Here is a 19,688-nt window from a genome sequence, read left to right as displayed (position 1 = left end):
TGCTGAAGTTGTTTGCAAGCCCATATCAGTCATGTGTCAACTAAAAATGGCTAGAAGGCCTTTTTGCTGTAAGAGTCTGTGTTATTTTACAGTTAGGGAGGTGATTGTCTCCCTGCACTAGGCACTGGTGAGGTTGCACCTCAAATCCTGTGTTCAGTGTTGGGCCCTTCACTGCAAGTTAGACACTGAGGGGCTGGAGCGTGTCCAGAGAAGGGAACGGAGCTGGGGAAGTGTCTGGAGCACAAGTCCCGTGAGGAGAGGCTGAGGGAGCTGGGGGTGTTCAGCCTGGAGAAGAGGAGGCTCAGGGGAGACCTGATTGCTCTGTACAGCTCCCTGAAAGGAGGGTCCAGAGAGGTAGGAGTTGGTCTCTTCTCCCAATTAATAAGTGATAGGACAAGGGGAAATGGCCTCAAGTTGCCCCAGGGAGGTTTAAATTGGATATGAGGAAAAATCTCTTCACTGAAAGGGTTGTGAGGCACAGAACCAGGCTGCCCAGGGAAGTGGTTGAGTCACCATCCCTGGAGGTATTTAAGAGATCTGTAGATGTTTAGTGGTGGACTTGGCAGTGCTGGGTTAATGGTTGGACTTGATGATCCTAAAGGTCTTTTTCAACAAAAATGATTCTATGCTATGAAAATGGCACCAATTTCAAACCTTCATTACTACTGTTTCTACAGTGACTTGCCACTTAGGCAGATTTCACTGCATTTGTTTTTTCCACTGTTACTCTTTTCTGTTTCTTCATAAGGACTCCAGCTACTTCGTTTCTTTAAGACAAAAAACCCCCCACAATCTCTCTTTCATTAGAAGCTGTCAACTGGAAGACCCTACCATAAATCTGTGGCTTCCTGAGTAAAACTGAATAGCACAGGTTTGAATTATATTAGCCTTGCCTAAGCAGCACTGCTGTGTGGATGAAGTATGTCACATCACGTGAAGTTTGCTGAGGGATGAACAGAGCAGCTGAGGCTTCATGCATCATTCTGCAGCCAGATGTACTTCCTTCTCACCACTGAAAACTCCCTCACTGTGCTCTGTGTGCAGACTGGCCACATGTAAGACTCTGCAGGGATCTTCTTGTGTATGTGTGTGAGGGTACTGTGCTCACTCACTTGTTTATTTAACAGCCTAACTTCCAAGCAATTAACATACTCAGTCACTTTTACATATTCAGAAAATGACAGGGTCATAGTATGTTTAGGAGAAAGGGCAATAACGTGAGTAAATATTTTGATAGACTTCTCTGAAGTAGCTAGTACAGTACACAAAAGGAGATCTGTACCTTTACCAAAAAAAAACCCCAAACAAACCCCAAACTAAACCTCCCTCCTTTAATTTGCTCTCCTAATGAGTGTAACATGACAATCATTCTTGGGTATGATCTGCTGGAAGTTTTCGGCCCACAGACCCAGCTGACTGTTCCCATTCAGGATTGACATGACTAGGAAAGTTTTCCAAAGCCTGGAAAGTGTGAATTACTGCAATTAATCAGGCTTTTCATTAGCTTATGGGTAGTTTATAAACTATTCTGAAATGTGACATTTCCAAAGGATCATGTAACAGCAGTTCCAAATTTTTCAGCATTTAACCACCATGACGTGCTTATTCTGTCAGAACCAACAAACTCTGAAAGCATGCAACAGCACTGGAAAAACAGAATCTGAAAGCAGCAAGTGATTTAATTGTACCTCAGCACTAAAAGCAATGACTATGAAGTCTAATAGTTCAGGTTTATCCTGTAACCATGAGAACACAAGGTGAAGGCTGTAAGATTAGCAGGCATTTTGACTAAACAACCTCACCTTGCAACTAGTTGGCAAAACATGATGCGATTTTTGTAAGGACTTTCCAGGAAAAGGGAATGGAAAGCAATCAGAGCGGCAGGCTGTGAGACCACCTGACTAGCTGCACAAAAAAGGGTAAGCTATGAACTGAAACCCTAGGAGCTGCTGCATTTTGAAATAACATAAAACTGAACAACTTCTACCTGGAGTAAATCTGATCAGTATTTCCCTTGAATAAACAGTGCATTTAGCACTGTAATTTGTTTTAAACAGTGATTGGCATCAATGCCGTTGTGGTTGTGGTCATTTTCTGTAGGGATTCACTTTAACTACTAGTATTAACTGTTTGAACTTATTTGTATTCTGATAACATCCACCATATTGCTGGCACTGTCCACCCACACAAGAGAAAACTGCCCTTTTTTAAAGAGTTTACAACTGAGATCAGTTGAATGTTGCAACACTGCGAAAAAAATCTGAGTTCAGAAATAAAACACAGCATTATGATTATCAGATCAGGGCCTAAATTAGGGTGCAATAAACCTTGAAAGGCCAGAAATTACTGAATCAAAATAAAAGCCTCAAGATACATTAACCAGTACATTCTAGAAAGGAAGCACAGATCTTTGTTTTATTAAGACATTAAAATCTTTATTAATAAAGCTGGGGCTTCAATGATGCTGAAACCAATTAGACAATGAGTTTCAAAGGGAGCTGCACACGTAAATTCCTTTGTCTCATTTGGAAATCTCAGCCAACAGCAATCGTGTTTGGTTTAAATCATCATATCGTCATGGGAAACAAATCCACTAGTCTTTCCTTCCAGGCAGGAATGAAGTGTGGCTGAGGGAGTAAACATGGTGGGAAATATGGATACCTGAAGGTGATTTATGGGCACGTGCTGAGCTAATAAACAAAGCAAAGTTGAAAACGACACCGACAGCAGTGAAGGCAAACTAGATCCTGGAAGGAGGACAGTGATTGTGCAGATTACCAGAAAACAATCAGAAGTGACAGTCAACCTTCATCCTCTGTGAAGGCAAGTAGGAATCCAGTCTGCAAAGAATAACTTACCATCCACTTTTTTTTGTTGAAGGAGGTTTTTTCAGTGGGGAAACAACATGTGGTTTTCTTTGCTGTGTTCTGCAGTCTTTCAAGCCTATTCTCTTTGTCTGAATATTGTTAACATATAAGTATGCTACTTACTCCCTCATGCGTTTCAGTTTGGTCTCAGCCATAGCGCTGTTGAGAGCTCTGAATCCCTGGGGCGCCCTTGGAGACACTCCGGTGACAGTCCCCGAACCTACAAATCAATGCACAGACACATAACCTTATTCACCCCTGAGCTCTACTCACATAGCCTTATGCATCCCCTGAGCTCTACTGCAGAGTCAAGGGCAGTCAGAAGGAGGAAGACTATTCCTGATTCTCACAAGGTAGCGACACATTAATTAAAGATGAATTAGATTATTAAATGCACATTAAGGACAACTCCTTTCTGAGGGACAAGTAGTTTTATAGCTTAAAGGCACTAGAATTGTAACAACAATTTTCATTCCGTGTAGCACATGGGGAATTACATTACAACAGAATGGACAGTCACTCGGGGAGGTGTGGGGAGAGAGAAATATTCTACAAAATGAAATTTCCTTAGACAATACATATTTTCTTCCACTGTTCTTGCACTTAGAAATAAGAGCAAGAACCTTCTTCTTAACAGGCAAGTCTCTGTTTTACTGTGGTCATTACTGTAAACTGAAAGTATTTAACTTATGACATCACTTTCCCCTTCAGAGGAAGGTACTCTTATGTATGCATATATGTATTAAAACATACCTGTACATGTAAGTACATGTATATATATGTCAGAAATATACACATCCTCTTTTCTGCTTACAGGACTCGTGGGCTGTTGCAATGGTGATGCTCACAGACCGCTGTGGTGTTCATCCATGGGAACACAGAAGTGCTGAATCACAGAGGACTGTCAGGGTTGTCAGCTCAAATATCCAGCAATTTCACGTTGCCATTCCATCACACAAGTCCCTGCTTAACCTAAGGGATTTATTTATTTATTGCCCCTACTGCTCCCATTGGAAGACAATTCCAGAGCCTCCCTGTGACCTAGTTGCTAAAATCTCTCCTTTAATTTCCTGTCAAAACTTATTTATTGACCAGTTCATGCTCATCTTCCTCCTGTGCCAGCCCTTCAGCTTACTCAATCTTCCCTTCCCTTTTGAACGCTCTTTTCAGTTCTTCACAACTGGAAAAAAAATCCTACTTGAGCTTTCAATTTGCTAAGCTAAACAAAGCAGCTATTTTAGTTTCTTTTCACAAAATATTTGGCATTAGGATTTCACTTCCCAGAAGAGGAGAATATCACGTCTCATGGTGGAAGCACATCCTGCGTAAATGTGTGGGCTGTGGCACAGACCACCTGAGTTCTGAACAGACATGGGAGGGCTCTGCATACAATATGAACAAGCCAAAAGTCACACCAACACGCCGACACAATGCCTTGTCTAAATGAACACACACTCCCCTCCTGGCAGGGGTTTTCAGCTGGGATTTAGCTTGGATTGCGCTAACCTCAATCACATGAAGCCAGAGGGAGCTTGCGGCTACCTCCCTGCTATGAGCAGCACAGGCACCCCCAGAGAGTACCGAATGCTTCCCTGAACGCGTAATCATGGCTTTCCCAAGAATTAAGCTCTTATGTCTTCATGGTTCTAGATCCTGATCACAGAAGGTTGAATAGTGAGATAAAAAACTTTCCATCGTGAGGGATCCTACTGATTTACTCAGTGTCTGCTGCATTCAGAGCTTTGCTGGATTCAGAAGATAGGATGCAGGCATGGAGAGAGACCAGAGAAGAAATGCTTTCCTGGCTCTGTTACCTAGCTATGGATAAACGACCTGACTTTTTAAAACATTTTCCTAAATTCTCTTTACACCTAATGGCTAACAGTTGTCTGGTGCCTAAGTATTACAACTGAGGTATAGCTAACCTAGTTTAAAAGATTCAGTTCTTACTACAAACCAATAGCTTCACCCATCGATGTGAAATACATTTCCTGGGCGTTTACTGTAACACGACACATGTATATCCACACATTTTTGCATGGGGTCTGTAAGCATTCAATTACCTTAGCAGGGTTGGAAAACTCAGCTGTCCTCAGAGTGGCCCTGAGGAAAACCCAAGTGTGTCCAAAGCAATGCTCATGACTTACTGGGTGGCACGCTCCTCTATGGACTAGCATAGAATTAAGGTACAGATGTATAGCTTTGGAGTTTCAAAAGCAATAAAAAATTGATGCCCTGAGCACCAGTGGTTTAAGGAAAATACAATCTTTGCATTCTCCTAAGACAGAGTACATTTAACCATAGCTAAATTCTGGTATTACTATTATTACAGGATATATCACTGTAGTAAGAGCTCAGTACCCTCTTTCTGCTTAGTGGGTTCAATCTATTGACACAATAACTTCTTCTCTTCCGACATTTCATTATTAAAGACATCCTTCTTGTTTTTTCTGGGATTCCAGGCTAAATAATTTGTACTTTGACTACTCACCAGTTGGCCAAGCAAAAATTATTCTCTAGAGGCAAACTAGTATCCATCTTTCTCTCCATTTAATATGACTGTGGATATCATGAGGCAGCTGCAAGGGCTACAGATTGTAGGATGTTGCAAAGGTGTACTTAGTCAGAAAAAAATGAGTTCTCGGTGAAAACAAGCTTCTCACGTTGTTGCTACAACGAGCATCAAAAATTTATCCTGGGGTGATTCATAACCCACACCAACTTCTATATCAGAGGTATTTTCTTTGAAACAGTTACTCAATTAATAATATATTTTGTACCCATCTTTGAGCTGTTTGCCTACCCATACATCAACACAGAACAAGGACCATGGCTATAACCAACATGATACTGATCAGTTAAAGAAATGCAGACCTGGAAGTGGACATAATTAGCTTTAGAATGAAAAAAGAGAACAGGTGTCTAAGCTATGTAAAATGCACCCTATACAGAAAATTTCGACATAACATGAATTTGTAGCCCGGTGAAGAAAAAGGCAAGATATAAATAAATTACCCCAACATCAGTGTTGTAGCTTGACATTGAAAGAACTTAAAATAGTAAATGTTTAAAATTCCTCAGTGACACTGAGCATACAAAGATAAAAAGGACCCTAGCAGATATCTCTATTATCATCACATATATTTGTTTGGAGCAGATGATATAAACCTAATCACTAACTCAGCTTGGAGAAGGGCTTTAAGTTTCAGCACAGACTACTCAGAGAAATTTTATGGATTAAAGCATGATTTAATTCTTTAATATTATAATTTTAACAGGCATCTTCTTATTTTAATGCTGAAAGTAAAAGGGGAAGACAAGAGTCTCTTTAATACTAAGATTTTTTTTAAAAAATACCACTGTGTGTCTTCGGCCAATACTCTGGGTTATTGCCAGAAGCCCTCAAGGCAATCCCTCTCTTTCATAAAAATAATAAAATATTGAAGCACAGAGCTAAGTTTTGTCCCTATTTCTACTTCTGTAAACCCACTGCAGGCAATGATGTTGCAAATGCATAAACGAGTGCAGAATTTGAAGACCATGGGATCACCGTGAGCGTGAAAACAAACTGGATGTGAATGTTCCTTCCTTCAGTCCTAAGGATCTGCCTGACATGGGACCCAGGAGGTGATCAGACATGATTTGGTGGCTGCAAGACTATGACAGGCACAGGTTTGGTTACTCCCTTTCATCCTTTTTCTTCTTTGGTTTTCTCTACCTGTCAGTCCATGATCACAAGCAAGGGTGAAACAGAGCTCAGCACCGGAAGAGCCTCTAGAAGGAGGATTTCCCAGGCTTCCCCTACACTCTCATTACAGAGCCACAAGATAACACAGATTCAGGTTTATCCTGACTCAATGAGTGTAAATGAGGCATCTAAACAAGACTGGCCACCCTGTAGGAGCCTTTGGGAACTCAGCTGGGCTTTCATGCAACCCACATGCAGGCTGCTGCTGGCACAGTTCAACCCAGTGGTCTTCGAGGACAGTTATTATGCCAGCCTCAGTAAATAGCTCTCTTTCATAGAAGTTTTCTTTATCTTTTAAGTAGGACACGAGAAACCAGGCTTTCAAACTCTAAACTTATAGACAGTATTTGCAGGAGATTTCAGGATTAAATTGCAAACTTAAAATTCTCCATGACTTTTCTGTGCCTGTAATGAGACACAGAAAAGTGTCTCATTAGACAAGAGACTCATTTAGATAAGACTAAAGAGACAAGAGACAAGACTCATTTAGATAAGAACTATCTAAACCTAGATCGTCATTAAAAAAAATTTTTTTAAATTAATTTTCTCTTATTGTTACCAGTTACCAGTAGAAAGTATAAAACAACCTACATATCTTTAAATATTTTCCTCAGGAGAAAATATGGCAGAAGCCAAGTTCTTAAAAGTTCTTGTTACAACATTCCACACTTTTGACCAGCATGCTTTATGGCTCTATTATTTTCAACAAAAGCACTTAACTGTGTATGCCTTTTCTTCTGGCACATTTATACTTTTCTGCAGTAGATCAAGGAAGCCATTTCTGAGAAGATCACATTTTTTGAGTTATTTCGTTGCAAATGGAAATAATTGAACTGTGATGAAAACCAGACTGCTAATAACTGCTGCTATTACATTTAAAGAAGAGATACCATCTTACCTAATGAGCTGTTATTCAGGACACTCTCCAGATACTTGACCATTGCCTTAATATCACTGTCCTGTGGATAAATAAGGAATAGCATCAGTCTGAGCACAAACTTAAATATAAACACTATGTACCAGAGGTATGATCCCACAAACATAAGGGACATCCCTTACACCAATGAGTGTCAACACTAGACTACAAAGAGTCTACACTGCTCAGGACTTTTCTATGTTTTCTGCTCCTAAAAGATCAGGCTTGGGAATGATGTTCTATCCAAGCAATTATTTACATCAGATTCCTTGCAGAACACAAGTGTATAGAACAACTGTGCATGGAGTTTAAAGAAGATATGTTTACTGTGGAGGGTGGTGTGCAATTTCTGAAAATACACCAGCATTTTATCACCAGTTAGTCCTGGAATATCTAGACCAATATTACATTGAAAAAGGCAGGTATGTACTTCTTTGCTAAGCCAAAATTTCTTATGCTTAGATAGCTGCCCACTGCAAATTAATACTTACGTTTCGTGTAATTGCATCTACTTACATATCTAGTATCAACGACTAATTGAAAAAAATTTAATCAAGAAGAGATTTTAGCACTTTTCTATTTCAAGTATTCCATTACCAGACGGATGATTAACAGTTTTGCCATGATATCTTTCAGGTGAAATGCTGTTTGCGTACACAGATGAAATTTAAAGATCTGGCCATTAAGCAATGATTGCACTCCAGGAAGTAGATCACATTTTTATTAAAGTCCAAGAGAAACTAGGAGGTTGGTAAACTGGGAATCAGCTTCTTGGCTGGCCATTTCAGCCCAAAGGCTTGCAGGTCTGAAGGAGCCTCTTTGCCCTTTAGGGCCAGCCTGTAGGGTCCTGTGGGGCTGGATAAAGGCAGCTGCAGGGTTTCCAGTTCTGCAGCCCACCCAAAGTGCCTGATTTACTTCAGATGACCAACTTAAGCTAAACCTGCTTAACTGGGCCTTTTGCCAGTTAGCAGTAAAGTGCACAGGAAATGCTACGTAATGCATTACATTTAAATATAAGATGTCTATTGACTGTTGAATTAGGAAAGACAGTATTACAGATATAATTTCTCTGTATTTGTAAAAAAATAAAAATAAAATGAACTTTTAAGACTTCATTAAAAAGTTATTATATATTTTTCATTCAGAAATAAAATTTGATATTGAGTTTTTGTTAATATAAATCTGTATTTATTTATTTTTATTTTCATTATTAATAACTGTTAACTGGAAATCTATAGACAGAGAGACAAAAACATGGTAAATGACCACATACAATACTAATATAATTGCTTTAATAAAACCCCTTTTTCTTTTTTAATGGGATAAAGGCTGTAATTCCCAAACCACTGACTTCTCACAACAGCACATCATATTTACTCCACATATCACAACTGAGATGATTTTTTTCTCCTTACACTGTAAGGCAAAAGATACACTTCACCACTTTCATCACGACTGGTTTTCAAGTAAACTCACTGACTTAACTTGGCGATCTTGAAATAAAATTTAAATGAGGAAGATAATGTAATTTTCACATAGTGGTAAATAGTTGAGTAAATGTTTAATCAACAGAGGGAGAAACTATCTGTACCTTTTCTCCATTTGGGTTTAGCAATCCAAGAGGATTTTAGCTGTTTCATTTAACATGCTTATCTATTTAATGTATTTCTCTAAAGTTTCTCTTCTTTGTAATGAAAGCAAAGCCCTCAGGAACAAGCAAGGGACTCGGACAGACGCACAGAAGAGAGGCACTCTTATGCACAAAGGCCAGCGTGGAGGAGTGCCTGCACATTTCCAATTCAGAACAAACCAACCCCTTTCTAACAGCAACAGGCCCTGCCAAAGAGTGTGTTAGGAATCCAGTGGAGCATTTGTTGGGTGGCAGCACACAGACCACCCACACCCGCTGGAGCTATGATAATTTATACCAGCTGATTATCTGGTTTGACAATCTCAGAAGTGACCTGGAAATTGGAAATAGGAAGCTAATGTACCACATTAGTAGACTGTCAAAACAAAGAGGGCGAATTTACTTTTGTTGTCACTGAAAGAAAACACAAAGAACAAGGTGATAAACTGCAGTAAAAAGCATCCCTTAGCATCTCAGCTCAGTCAAAGCCAATGGAAGTTTCACTGTGCACTAACTTTTCAAGATGAAACCTCTCCTAAGCTTCATAGTTTTTATTTTTTTTAGAAACAGTTTCTCATTCTCTTTCACATTTTCCCCCTAATTAGAAAGCAGTGTTCAAAAAAAAAAAAATGTGGAAAAAAGCCATAAACCTGAAGAGGTAGAAGTCTGGAAAGGAAATTGGCAAATTGTTGCTTGAAAGCTGGCAATCTGCATTTCTGCTCCAGAACAGAGCAACAAAAGACACTAAACTCCAAGGGTACAACTAAGATGAGAGGCCCAGATGTGCTAAGAGTCTGAAGTTGGTGGTAACTCCATACCTGCAACTGAACAATGTAGCTGAAAACACACAGGCTGTATTGAAAGATACCAACAAGGGAAAAATACCTGTCTCAGCTCTCATCTTAAACTTTTTAAATTACACTGTTCCAGTGCCTAACTCTGCCTTCTTAAGTGGAGGGATGTTGCATCCCACGTAAGGTCACTACTCCCCAGTCTGCCTTGACATCTGTGTGAGCCTAATATAGCTTGAATAAACAGCTCAGATCTCTTTCTGCATCATGCACCCCAATGTGTGGTTCAATTAGATGACTTTCCTGACCCCATGCTACTGCATGAACGTCAGAATTCTTTTTAATCATTGTTTGAAGTAATGGGGTCACCAGGGAGCACTGCCAGATGTAGCATTTCCACACCCTCTGCACAGAAGTAACTAGTAAAGCAATCTTGGCTTTGGAAAACTGAGAGATTTGCACAGCTTAGGAAGTTAAATACCATACAAGTCCTTATCCTGTTTTGCAGTGGAATGAATACTTTATTAACACACACCTCCAAAGGCTTAATTTATGAAGGTATTTTTGAAGAAAGGGTTTAAGAGTACGAATCCCATCATAGAAATAGGAGTAGGAGTTTTGGTATTAAGTAAGTGACTGTAGAAGCAAATTCTTGCTATATACTAGCAAGATCAAATCTATTCTGGTAGGATTTGAAGCTTATTGTTAATACTGAGCATGATCCCACCTACCTTTGAGTGGGATTCATCTCACATAACTGTTGACATCCAGAATGAAGATGTTCCATGCGTGGTAATAACTGTAGATCCCTTTTTTAATCACCAAAGAGAAAGAGGGATCTCTCAGCATATTCCGTCTAACCTACATTAGATGTTTACATCAAGATAACATTATTCCCTAAAAACACTTGTTTATTTCCCCTTACTGTACAGACTTTCCGTTAGTCCAGACATAGGTGTCCAGATTTGCACCGCTATGTTCAGTCTACTTCGACCTCAGACTTACTGTAGAATTTTTCACTTGAGAAGGGGAAAATTGAAAATTATGCTGACTTCCCAAGAGAAAGAAAAGATGACTGTGTCAATACCCAGAAGCACACTTCTGTTTTATCTAAGGTGCTGGGGTCAACATAAGAAAAACAAGACAATTTGTTTCTTTGATAGCAGAAGTCCCAAAAGGCAGATGCTCACAGAGGGTACTTCCCAGACAATCTCTGCAGGCCAGCTCACAGAGGGTTAATGCTCTGTGTGCACACAGACGACTGACAGATTGAAGTCCCATGGCCATCAGGGTTGCACAGAGAAAAGAGGTGCCAATGGGACAGCTCTTCCAGCCCACAGTGCCAGTTCTTGTCACCACCAAAGTCTGAGTCACTGCGAATGAGGGAATGTCGTTGCTCAGATTTGACTGCCAACACCTAATTTATGCTGCATTATTGAGAATTCTATTTTTATCTCCTGGTCTTCATTAATTCTAAGCAGCAGCCTGCCTGTTCAAAAACACTATTGATTGACACTTAATGATGCCGTCAATGAAAGTTGAATGAAAATTTTAAAAGGCATTCTAGAAAGAAAAAGAAATATATCAAAGTCTGATGAAAGTGAGCAATAATTTATTTTCAAGAATATCTCGTGGTAGACTTTCTGGGCAACAGAGTGTTTGCATATCTATGCGTTGTGGGTAAACACAGACTCAGCAAACTGAAAAAAAAAAAGCATTGTCTTAAATATTCCACTGATTTACAATTGACTAATTATAACTACTGTACAAACCAATCCTGAATTTTAAAGGATCCTGTGTGTTTAGTTTGAAAGCTAGGAAGACGTTTCTAGATCAAATGAAACTGAGTACACTTCAAGTTTAACTGGTGACATAATTTTAGGACTCCCTGCTACTGCTGTAGAAGAAGAGTTCTGATTTCTCACACAAACATTTTATTTTTGCCTTAAAAACTACATCTTAAAGAAGATATTAGTTAAAAATTGTCAAAAATCAGTACAAGTTATTTATAATTTAGTGAAGAGTATTAGCATACATGGTTAGTTCCCTAAAATGCAGAAGACATCACACTCCTTTCTGCAAAATTTATACATGAACTCAAAATAACATATATGATCCTAAGCAGAACCAGATGGTACCATTCAGAGGCATTAATTGTTCCTGAATACCTTAGGAAGATCTCTCTTCAGAACTGACTTGGGCATTTAATTTCATTGATTTCACTGAGACGATCACTGGAGACAAATTTCATCTCAGGTCATTCTGATCAGATCTAAATTAGGTGCCTTTTCCTATAATCTTCAGTCTTCTTTCCACTGCAATCCCTAACACTTTCTTACAGCAACCCCACCTGATAAAGCTACTTTAAGCCTTTCAATAGTAATTTTTCTCTTCACTGACACTTTCTAAGATTCTTGAGAAAGCCTACAGATTTGCTGGTCAGGTCTTGCGGTTGTTCAGGCTCACAGTTCATCACACTGTCCTAGAAAATATGTCTAATATAGGCAGGAAGAAGTGGCTACTAGATGTGCCTCTCTTTGCCAAGGAATTAGAGCTGGAACTTAGATCTTATGCTTGAAGTGTACTTCCAGCTTGAACTTAATTTACACAGAACTGACATGTGAGAGAACCTCACTCTGAGTTTTTTACAGTCACAAGGAAGTTTACCAACAACAATCCACCTCCAGGCATTCATGGCAGTGTTATCATTAATCTTGAAGGATCACAAGAATTTTCCTCATCCATGTCTCAGAAGAATTACGCATGCATACACACATAATTAATTCATGGTACATAGACACACATTCCTAACAAAAACAAATTTCCGTAATGTCAGTAGGACAAAATCTTCATTTTCCTATGGAAAATGAGCATCAAGTGTATAATGTTTTCCTAAAGGTCATATATACCTGATGATTTGTCTTACAGACTGTCTGTGATGCTTCCACATCCTCCTCCTCTTCACTGCTTTCTGAACAGGATTCAAACTCATCATTATAATATTCTTCTGCAATTTCTGGGTCTTCAGGGATCTCTAAAGGCAATTATGAGTTTAAAGTATATAGACAGACAATATGCATGATGTTAACAAGATAAAATGGATTTTATAGCATCCATGTTATGTCACTAACAATGCATTCTGTAATTGAAATCAAGGGATAGATTATTGGATTGAAACATTCACCTTTGATGACATGATAAGCACAGTTAAATCTGTCTCTGGTCAAAACTCAGATCCTCATCATATGAAAATTAATCACTTCAAAGGATATATATTGATTTTGGCCAGAAATCACTGAACCATAGAATAATTCAGGCTAGAAGGGACCTCATGGGATCATCTAGTTAAAGCAGGATCAGCACTGAACTGAATCCAGCTTTCGTGAGCGGAAATTACGCCCCAGTTTGGTTGTCTGTAACACACACAACCTGTGGCAAATACAAGTGCTAAGATAAATGGAAAATGACAGACACATGTTTAAAAGATAAAAGGAAAAAAAAAAAATCTTTTTCCCAACCGCTCTGAAGCAAAAGCATAAAAAAATAAAAGAAACTGGTATAAAGTCAAGCTGCCCATACCTGGGTGTGATGCTCTCCACATTTGCTACCATCACAAGTTTTAATAACAGCAGTTAGTGCAGTATTAATACAGCCAATGAGCCCATGAAGTACAATAATTGTTATTAAAACTCAACATATCCATCCTAGCATGAAAGACACCCCAGCCTGCGGCAGATGAAATCCTTTAGCAACCCAGACTCCGCAAGTAAGGAGTTAGGGAAATGGCTGACTGCACCAGCTTCCAGGTGAGCTGTCCTTTCTCAGCGGAAGCACTTAAGAACATGTTGAATTTTAAGCAGAGGCTGGACTGTGGTGACTATTTGAGTAAAAAGCAGAATCCTCACTTGTCTAGGTAGAAAGCTGCAAGGCAGAGTTGCCTGCGGGGGACACAGCTCAGCAGCAAGAGACAGGATCAGAAGACAAGGGAGCCTGGCTGGCCAGCCACCCCACCAGGAGCCCCAAGCGTTCATCAAGACAACATGCTCCAGGGGAGCTAACCCCATGCTTTGATTTTAGGCAGTCCCTTACTGACTTACCAAGATAAGTTACATCCAAGCACAGGAACAATTATTTTTATGCTAGCAGTTTTCAAAAAGAAAGTGTTTGGTATCCATCTTTGCCTGGTATTATTACAGGAAATGTTAGTTGAAGATAAAAACCCCTTAATAGTCATCTGCCATAAATCACCACAGTCCTAACTTTAGCTAAGGTCAATTTCCACCATTCTCCCCAGTTAAGTTGGCTACTTTAAAGAAATACAAACTGACATCATAAATATTACTGCATTGAAACAAATTCAATTCAAACAATATGATGTTAAAAATGCTTAATAGATTATTTTACTTGTTTCACATGGATTAAAAACCCAAAAGGATTTAAACAAGGGAATACAATTAAAATCCATTAAAAGACATTAGAGTTTAGGCAGGAGAAATAATTCTAATCTTTAAGGAATAAGAAAGAGAACTCAGGAAAAGGTGAAAATGTATTTATCTGCAGCACTAGGTGATTGAAGCTCTCCTGTAGAGATATGATCCCTACTATCTACTGTCTCCAAAGTAATTTAAAAAATACTTCTTTTTTCTATAAACTTGATTCACCTCCAAATTGCTAACACATTTTCACTCAGGTTTCTCTGGTTTAAGATATTTATGGAAGCTGCGTAACAATACCATGCTCCACTGCCATAGTTTCTAATCCTTCCTATTTCTATTTTTCACCTTTCTCAGTTGTGAAGGGAAAGGAAGGGGAAGAGGAAAGGGAAGAGGAAGGGAAAATAGGATCAATACATGGACTTCCAGGAGAAGAACCCCCAACCCAAAACCTCTTTCCCACAAAAGAAAGCATTTCTTTTTATGTTTAACTGTTTAAATTCTACAAAGTGATATTTGTCAGAAAAGCCTAACACTTCACCTTTGGGAAAAAACAAACAAACAACCAAACAATCTTAAATATCATTCCTTATTAGCATGGGAAGAACACTACTAAATGAAGATACATCTCTTTTTCCAGATGGAGTGAACATTAGTTTTTCTTTCTCACAGAGAGGCTGTCATTCCTGTGATTAGTATAATTTTATTAGGCTCACCTACATTCTATGTCTATATATGCATTCAAATACATATGAATTGGCCTATTTATTATGCTATAATGCAAACATCGAACTACACTAGTGTTCTCAGAGTTGTTTTCTCCTCCTACATTCCTTCTCTGTTTACTGTTGTACTAAAACCCCAAATCCGCCCCTTCCCAACAAAAAACGTATTGAAACCAGTCTTTTGACTCATAAATGTAACTTCAAAATGTCTATTCTGGCTACAGTAAAGCTCTATACCATGCAAGGAGTCCGTGACCAGCCAGAACTTCTGATGCCTCCGGACTGTGTTGGAGGCTTAGGGCTGGCACTGGCCCTACCCCACTGCCACACCAGCTTTTATATCCTTGTCAGAATGACTCACTTTACCATTTGTGAAACTGTTTTGACAGCTGTTCATTAATCTGAGCTCAGTCATACAATTTTAAATGCTAGTTCAGACACTACAGATGTTCCCGGGTACAGATGTTTACTGGCCCCGATTCAGAAACTATTCCAAGTGACATTTCTGAAAGAAGACAGCATATCTAGTGGATGGGAACTTGGGATTTAGCTACTACAAGTCTTCAGCACTTCTTGGGTTTATGACAAGCATCTTTAAAGAAGGCACCTTCAAAACGTCAACACATTCAGTTACATTGTCTGGTTCCATATAACAGTTCCTTGAGCCCCACTAAGTAGAGCCAACTCCCAGTCATCCATGTGCCACAGATGCAGAATTAATCTGAATATAGAACAGCTTATTTAGTTGAGACCCAGGATTGGCCTAACTTTAAGACCACACAAGCTGGCTTTTGCATAGGAGGTATCATAAATCAACATGGTGACCTGTAGCCATGCTGGCCTAGTAAAGTCTAAGTGCAGGTAAGTGGAGTGAGCTGGGAGAGGAACAGTGTCGCATGTAAGAAGGTCCTGACACCACCTGCAGCCCACTGGCCCCCCTTGCTCAGGCAGCACTCCTGACCAGCCCCAGCACAGCAAGTCCAAATGACCCCATTCCTCACATGCGACAGTCACCCTATGCAGCATACATGTGGTAGGCAAGGACTCCAGTTTCCTCACAGACCCTTGGGAAAAAAAGGCTATGGTAACATCCAATGTAAAGGTTTCTAATACTGTGCCACCTGGTAGAACACGCAGCCTGATGACTGCAACACTGCTGTAATATAGCTGTCCCTCAGATGCCCATCCTCCCTCTGATCCAACATACTTAGACACTCCCCATGGAGCAGAAAGGAAGGTCTCTACTGCTGCTTCTGCCCTCTCATGCCCCCTGATCTGTCAGCTGATCTCTGAAAATGCATTACGTTTTATCTAGCTGTGCATATTGCACTAAGGGCAGCCACGGTGCCTTTCACTTGCTTACAAAGCACTTTGTTCAGAACAAACTCACCTATTGCTTACGTCTTGCTAGGCAACTTAGGTAGAGCACTGAGAGGCTTGGTGTTTGCTATTAGATATTCAAAAGAAAACGAGCACTGAATAACAACATTTCTCCTTAGATACCTTTCTATATATTACCATGATGCTTATAGTGGAAGGAAAGGTAAAAACACATTATCTAAAAAAAAAAAAAAAAAATCATAAAAGCATGGTTATTTTCCAGGAAATTTTCTGCAGAAAACAAAGGAATGCGATACTCGTAATATTTTGCTTAAATCCAGCAAGGGTTTGTTTCAGGTAGCATGGTAACTTGGCAACAACAGCTATTTTCTCCAAAGAGATGAAAATACTTTGATAAATTTATTTAATTTTCTCTTGCTTGAAGTCATACTCATAATTGGTACATTGACACAGCATTCTCACATTCCAGTGCAGGCAGAAGACAATAAGTAAGACCCATTTGATTTAAGAAAAGGAGGAGAAGGAGAAAAAAGATATAACGTATGTTCATTTTCACCACTTGTATTCACAGTAACAAAGTCACAGTTGGCTCTTAAGGACGACTGTACTTTTTTCATCCCGAGGCTTTACTGCATCTCTGGAAAAAGGCAGATTTTCTCAGTTTAAGAAAAAACTGCTGTAGTTCCTTGTAGCTACAGTCCTCAGTCTGCGCAGTACTAGAGACAGCAATGTGAGGAGCAAATCATTCAACTGCTCCGACAAACTTACGCTGTCATGAGATGTAACGCACTCAACGTAATGGTGACATGAACCAAGACACTAAAAAGCAGTGCTACCACATCTCTGCTACCACACACTGCCACAGAGAGCTCAAGAAATGAAGAGGAGGGGCCAGGACACAGACACTTGCACATCCCTCCTTCCAAGTCTTTGTACATGAGCCATGCTGGGGTCTGAGGCAAGAGCAAAGCATTCCTCTGTCTTAAATCCTGCCTTGTGCTGGCTGCAAGACAGCCAACGGGCAGTACCTCACCAGTAACAAAGGAGGCCCTGGTCCTTGCCTTTCTGTGGAAACTCATCAGCAAATTCCATTTTGATCCCATCTGAGCAGGTGGTACCTACCGAAACAAGTGTCACATCAGCCCTTAAGCTGGGCAGGGGTTTGGAGCGCCTGGTGTGCAAGGAGGTGCTGGGAGAGGGGTGTCCGCTCAGCCCTGAGAAGGGAAGGTAAAGGGGAAACTTTATTGCTGCCTACAACTGTTTTACCAGAGGACAAAAGGAAAGTGGAGCCAGACTCTTCCCAGAGGTGATAGGGATAGGACAGGAGGCAACAAACATCAGCTAGAACATCATAAATTCCAGTTTGACATTAGGAAAAAAAATGACAGTGAGAGTGATGAAATACTGGAACAGGGCTCAAAGAAGGTAGGACTTCAATCCTTGGAGGTGTTCAAGACTTGACCAGATACAGCCCTGAGCAACCTGATCTGCTCTGAGCAGGGCATTGGACTGCCAGAGGTCTCTTCTGACCTAGATTATTTTATATTTCTGTGGTTACATCATGCTCCACAAACAAACCATATAGAATTACCCCAGATGCATTTGTGTGTGGGCATATATTTAACATGCACTCTCACAAGCTGAGCAGAAACTTGCCTGTTTCTGTATACCCCTGTGACACATATGCATTCTCACAAGCATCGTCAAATGGAGATGGTGATAAGGGCTGGCCAGCACTCTTCAGGGTAGTGCCTCAGTTATCACAGTCCTTATTTCAAGAGAGAAAACAAAGAGCTGAAGCACTGTCACTAGGAGGAAGGTTTGAAACCTAGAGATACGTTTCCTTGAGCTACATAATGCTGAATGAGAAATTCTACCGCAAAGGAGAGCAAGGGCTCTGCACCCCTCTGCAGATCAGGTCAATGCTCATATGATTAGAAAAATCAGATAACTCCATTATTATAATTTAAGCTCACTCAGATTGATTTTCTTTTTCCCCAGTGCAAGACAAAGAACTTTAAAAGTTTCCATGAAAGGGAATCGCCAACCTTTGGTCAGCTATAGACGAGATGCGCATAATTAAGCTCTGAAGCTTCATTGTTCAGAATGTCAGTGGAAGCTTTTGTCCAGCTCTTCTAAACTAGGCTGGAAAAGACTTTCAGAAAAATTCATTGCTTAAGAAATGAACTAAGGGATGTAGCAGGACTTTTGTGCCCATTAAAGTCTTGTACGAGCCTTTTGGCTAAGCACAAAAGGACTGTGAAGTTATTAAATGAATTACCTCCTGACATGGCCATGGACAGCATAGACATAAAGTAAAATGGGTTGTTCTAAATGAGATCTTGAAATATGACCAATGTTAAACATTCATGTTTTAGAATTCTCCTTTTAGCATTTTATATCATGGGAAAAAAAAAATCTTCATTTCACTTGGGAGCTTTACAGAGCGACGATTTTTTTATTGTGAAATGTCTAGGAAAAATAAAGAGGATGTAAATCACAGTAGCCTTATGGGGATCTTCTACTACTTGATGTTAGAAATGAAGTGGTTAGTTCAAAATGCTTTTCCAAGGAAAAAATACTTTTTTTTAAAAACAAAAATGAAATTTCCAAGAAACGTGTTTTATTTGAAGGACACAGTTCTTACCCCCAAACCTTCCACCTTCCAGTATTTTATCAATATGTACAGAAGCTAAGCATGAGAGGAAGAAAGAGGTTACTAAAGGAGTTGGTAACAAAAATGAACAGCAGGAAGGAACACTTTCATCATATTTTTTCCCCTAATTTTCTGAGTGATTTTGGTTATTTTTTTCTACTGAGTTTCTAATTGTCACGTATATGGAAATGGGAGCTTTGGTAGGCAGTTGACATTGAAGATGATGCCAGGCTGCCTTTCAAATATGGTTTAACGTTCAGCAAAGCTAAAAATTTTCCAAATATTCAGAAAGCCTTTTAGTACTGGTGGGTGAATGAAAAGAAAGAACAATATAGTGATGTAGTCAATAACAGGGAGCACTTAGTGAGTCTTGGAAGCCATTTCCTTTATGTGCAAAGAGGCCCTATTGTTGTAAAGGTTGCCCTATTATTTGCACAGTTTCCAGCAGGAACAGAGCAAGAGCTGTAAATTAAAGGAAAAATGACCACAAAGCTACCTTACGACATCAATTTAAAACTCCCTTAGCCCTTGAGCTATTTTAAACTTTTTTGATCAGTCAAAGTGTACTTTCAAACATGTTT

General features: G+C 39.6%; 1 protein-coding gene across 1 annotated transcript in view; it reads right to left on the bottom strand.

Moving 5' to 3' along the window:
- The window catches only part of NEK11 (NIMA-related kinase 11), a gene marked incomplete at its 5' end in the record, with an annotated part of 53,167 nt that overhangs the window by 14,968 nt on the left and 18,511 nt on the right, over positions 1 to 19,688 (bottom strand). The window contains 3 exons of the mRNA XM_010161690.1: positions 2,991 to 3,087; positions 7,514 to 7,574; positions 12,862 to 12,986. Of these exons, the coding sequence (XP_010159992.1) occupies positions 2,991 to 3,087; positions 7,514 to 7,574; positions 12,862 to 12,986 (283 nt within the window). The remainder of the gene's footprint in view (positions 1 to 2,990; positions 3,088 to 7,513; positions 7,575 to 12,861; positions 12,987 to 19,688) is intronic.

This window comes from Eurypyga helias, unplaced genomic scaffold, assembly GCF_000690775.1.
Source record: "Eurypyga helias isolate BGI_N326 unplaced genomic scaffold, ASM69077v1 scaffold31001, whole genome shotgun sequence".
NCBI classification, from domain to species: Eukaryota; Metazoa; Chordata; class Aves; order Eurypygiformes; family Eurypygidae; genus Eurypyga; species Eurypyga helias.
The sequence above is the reverse complement of the archived record's forward strand: the minus strand, read 5'-3'. Positions and strand labels throughout refer to the sequence as shown.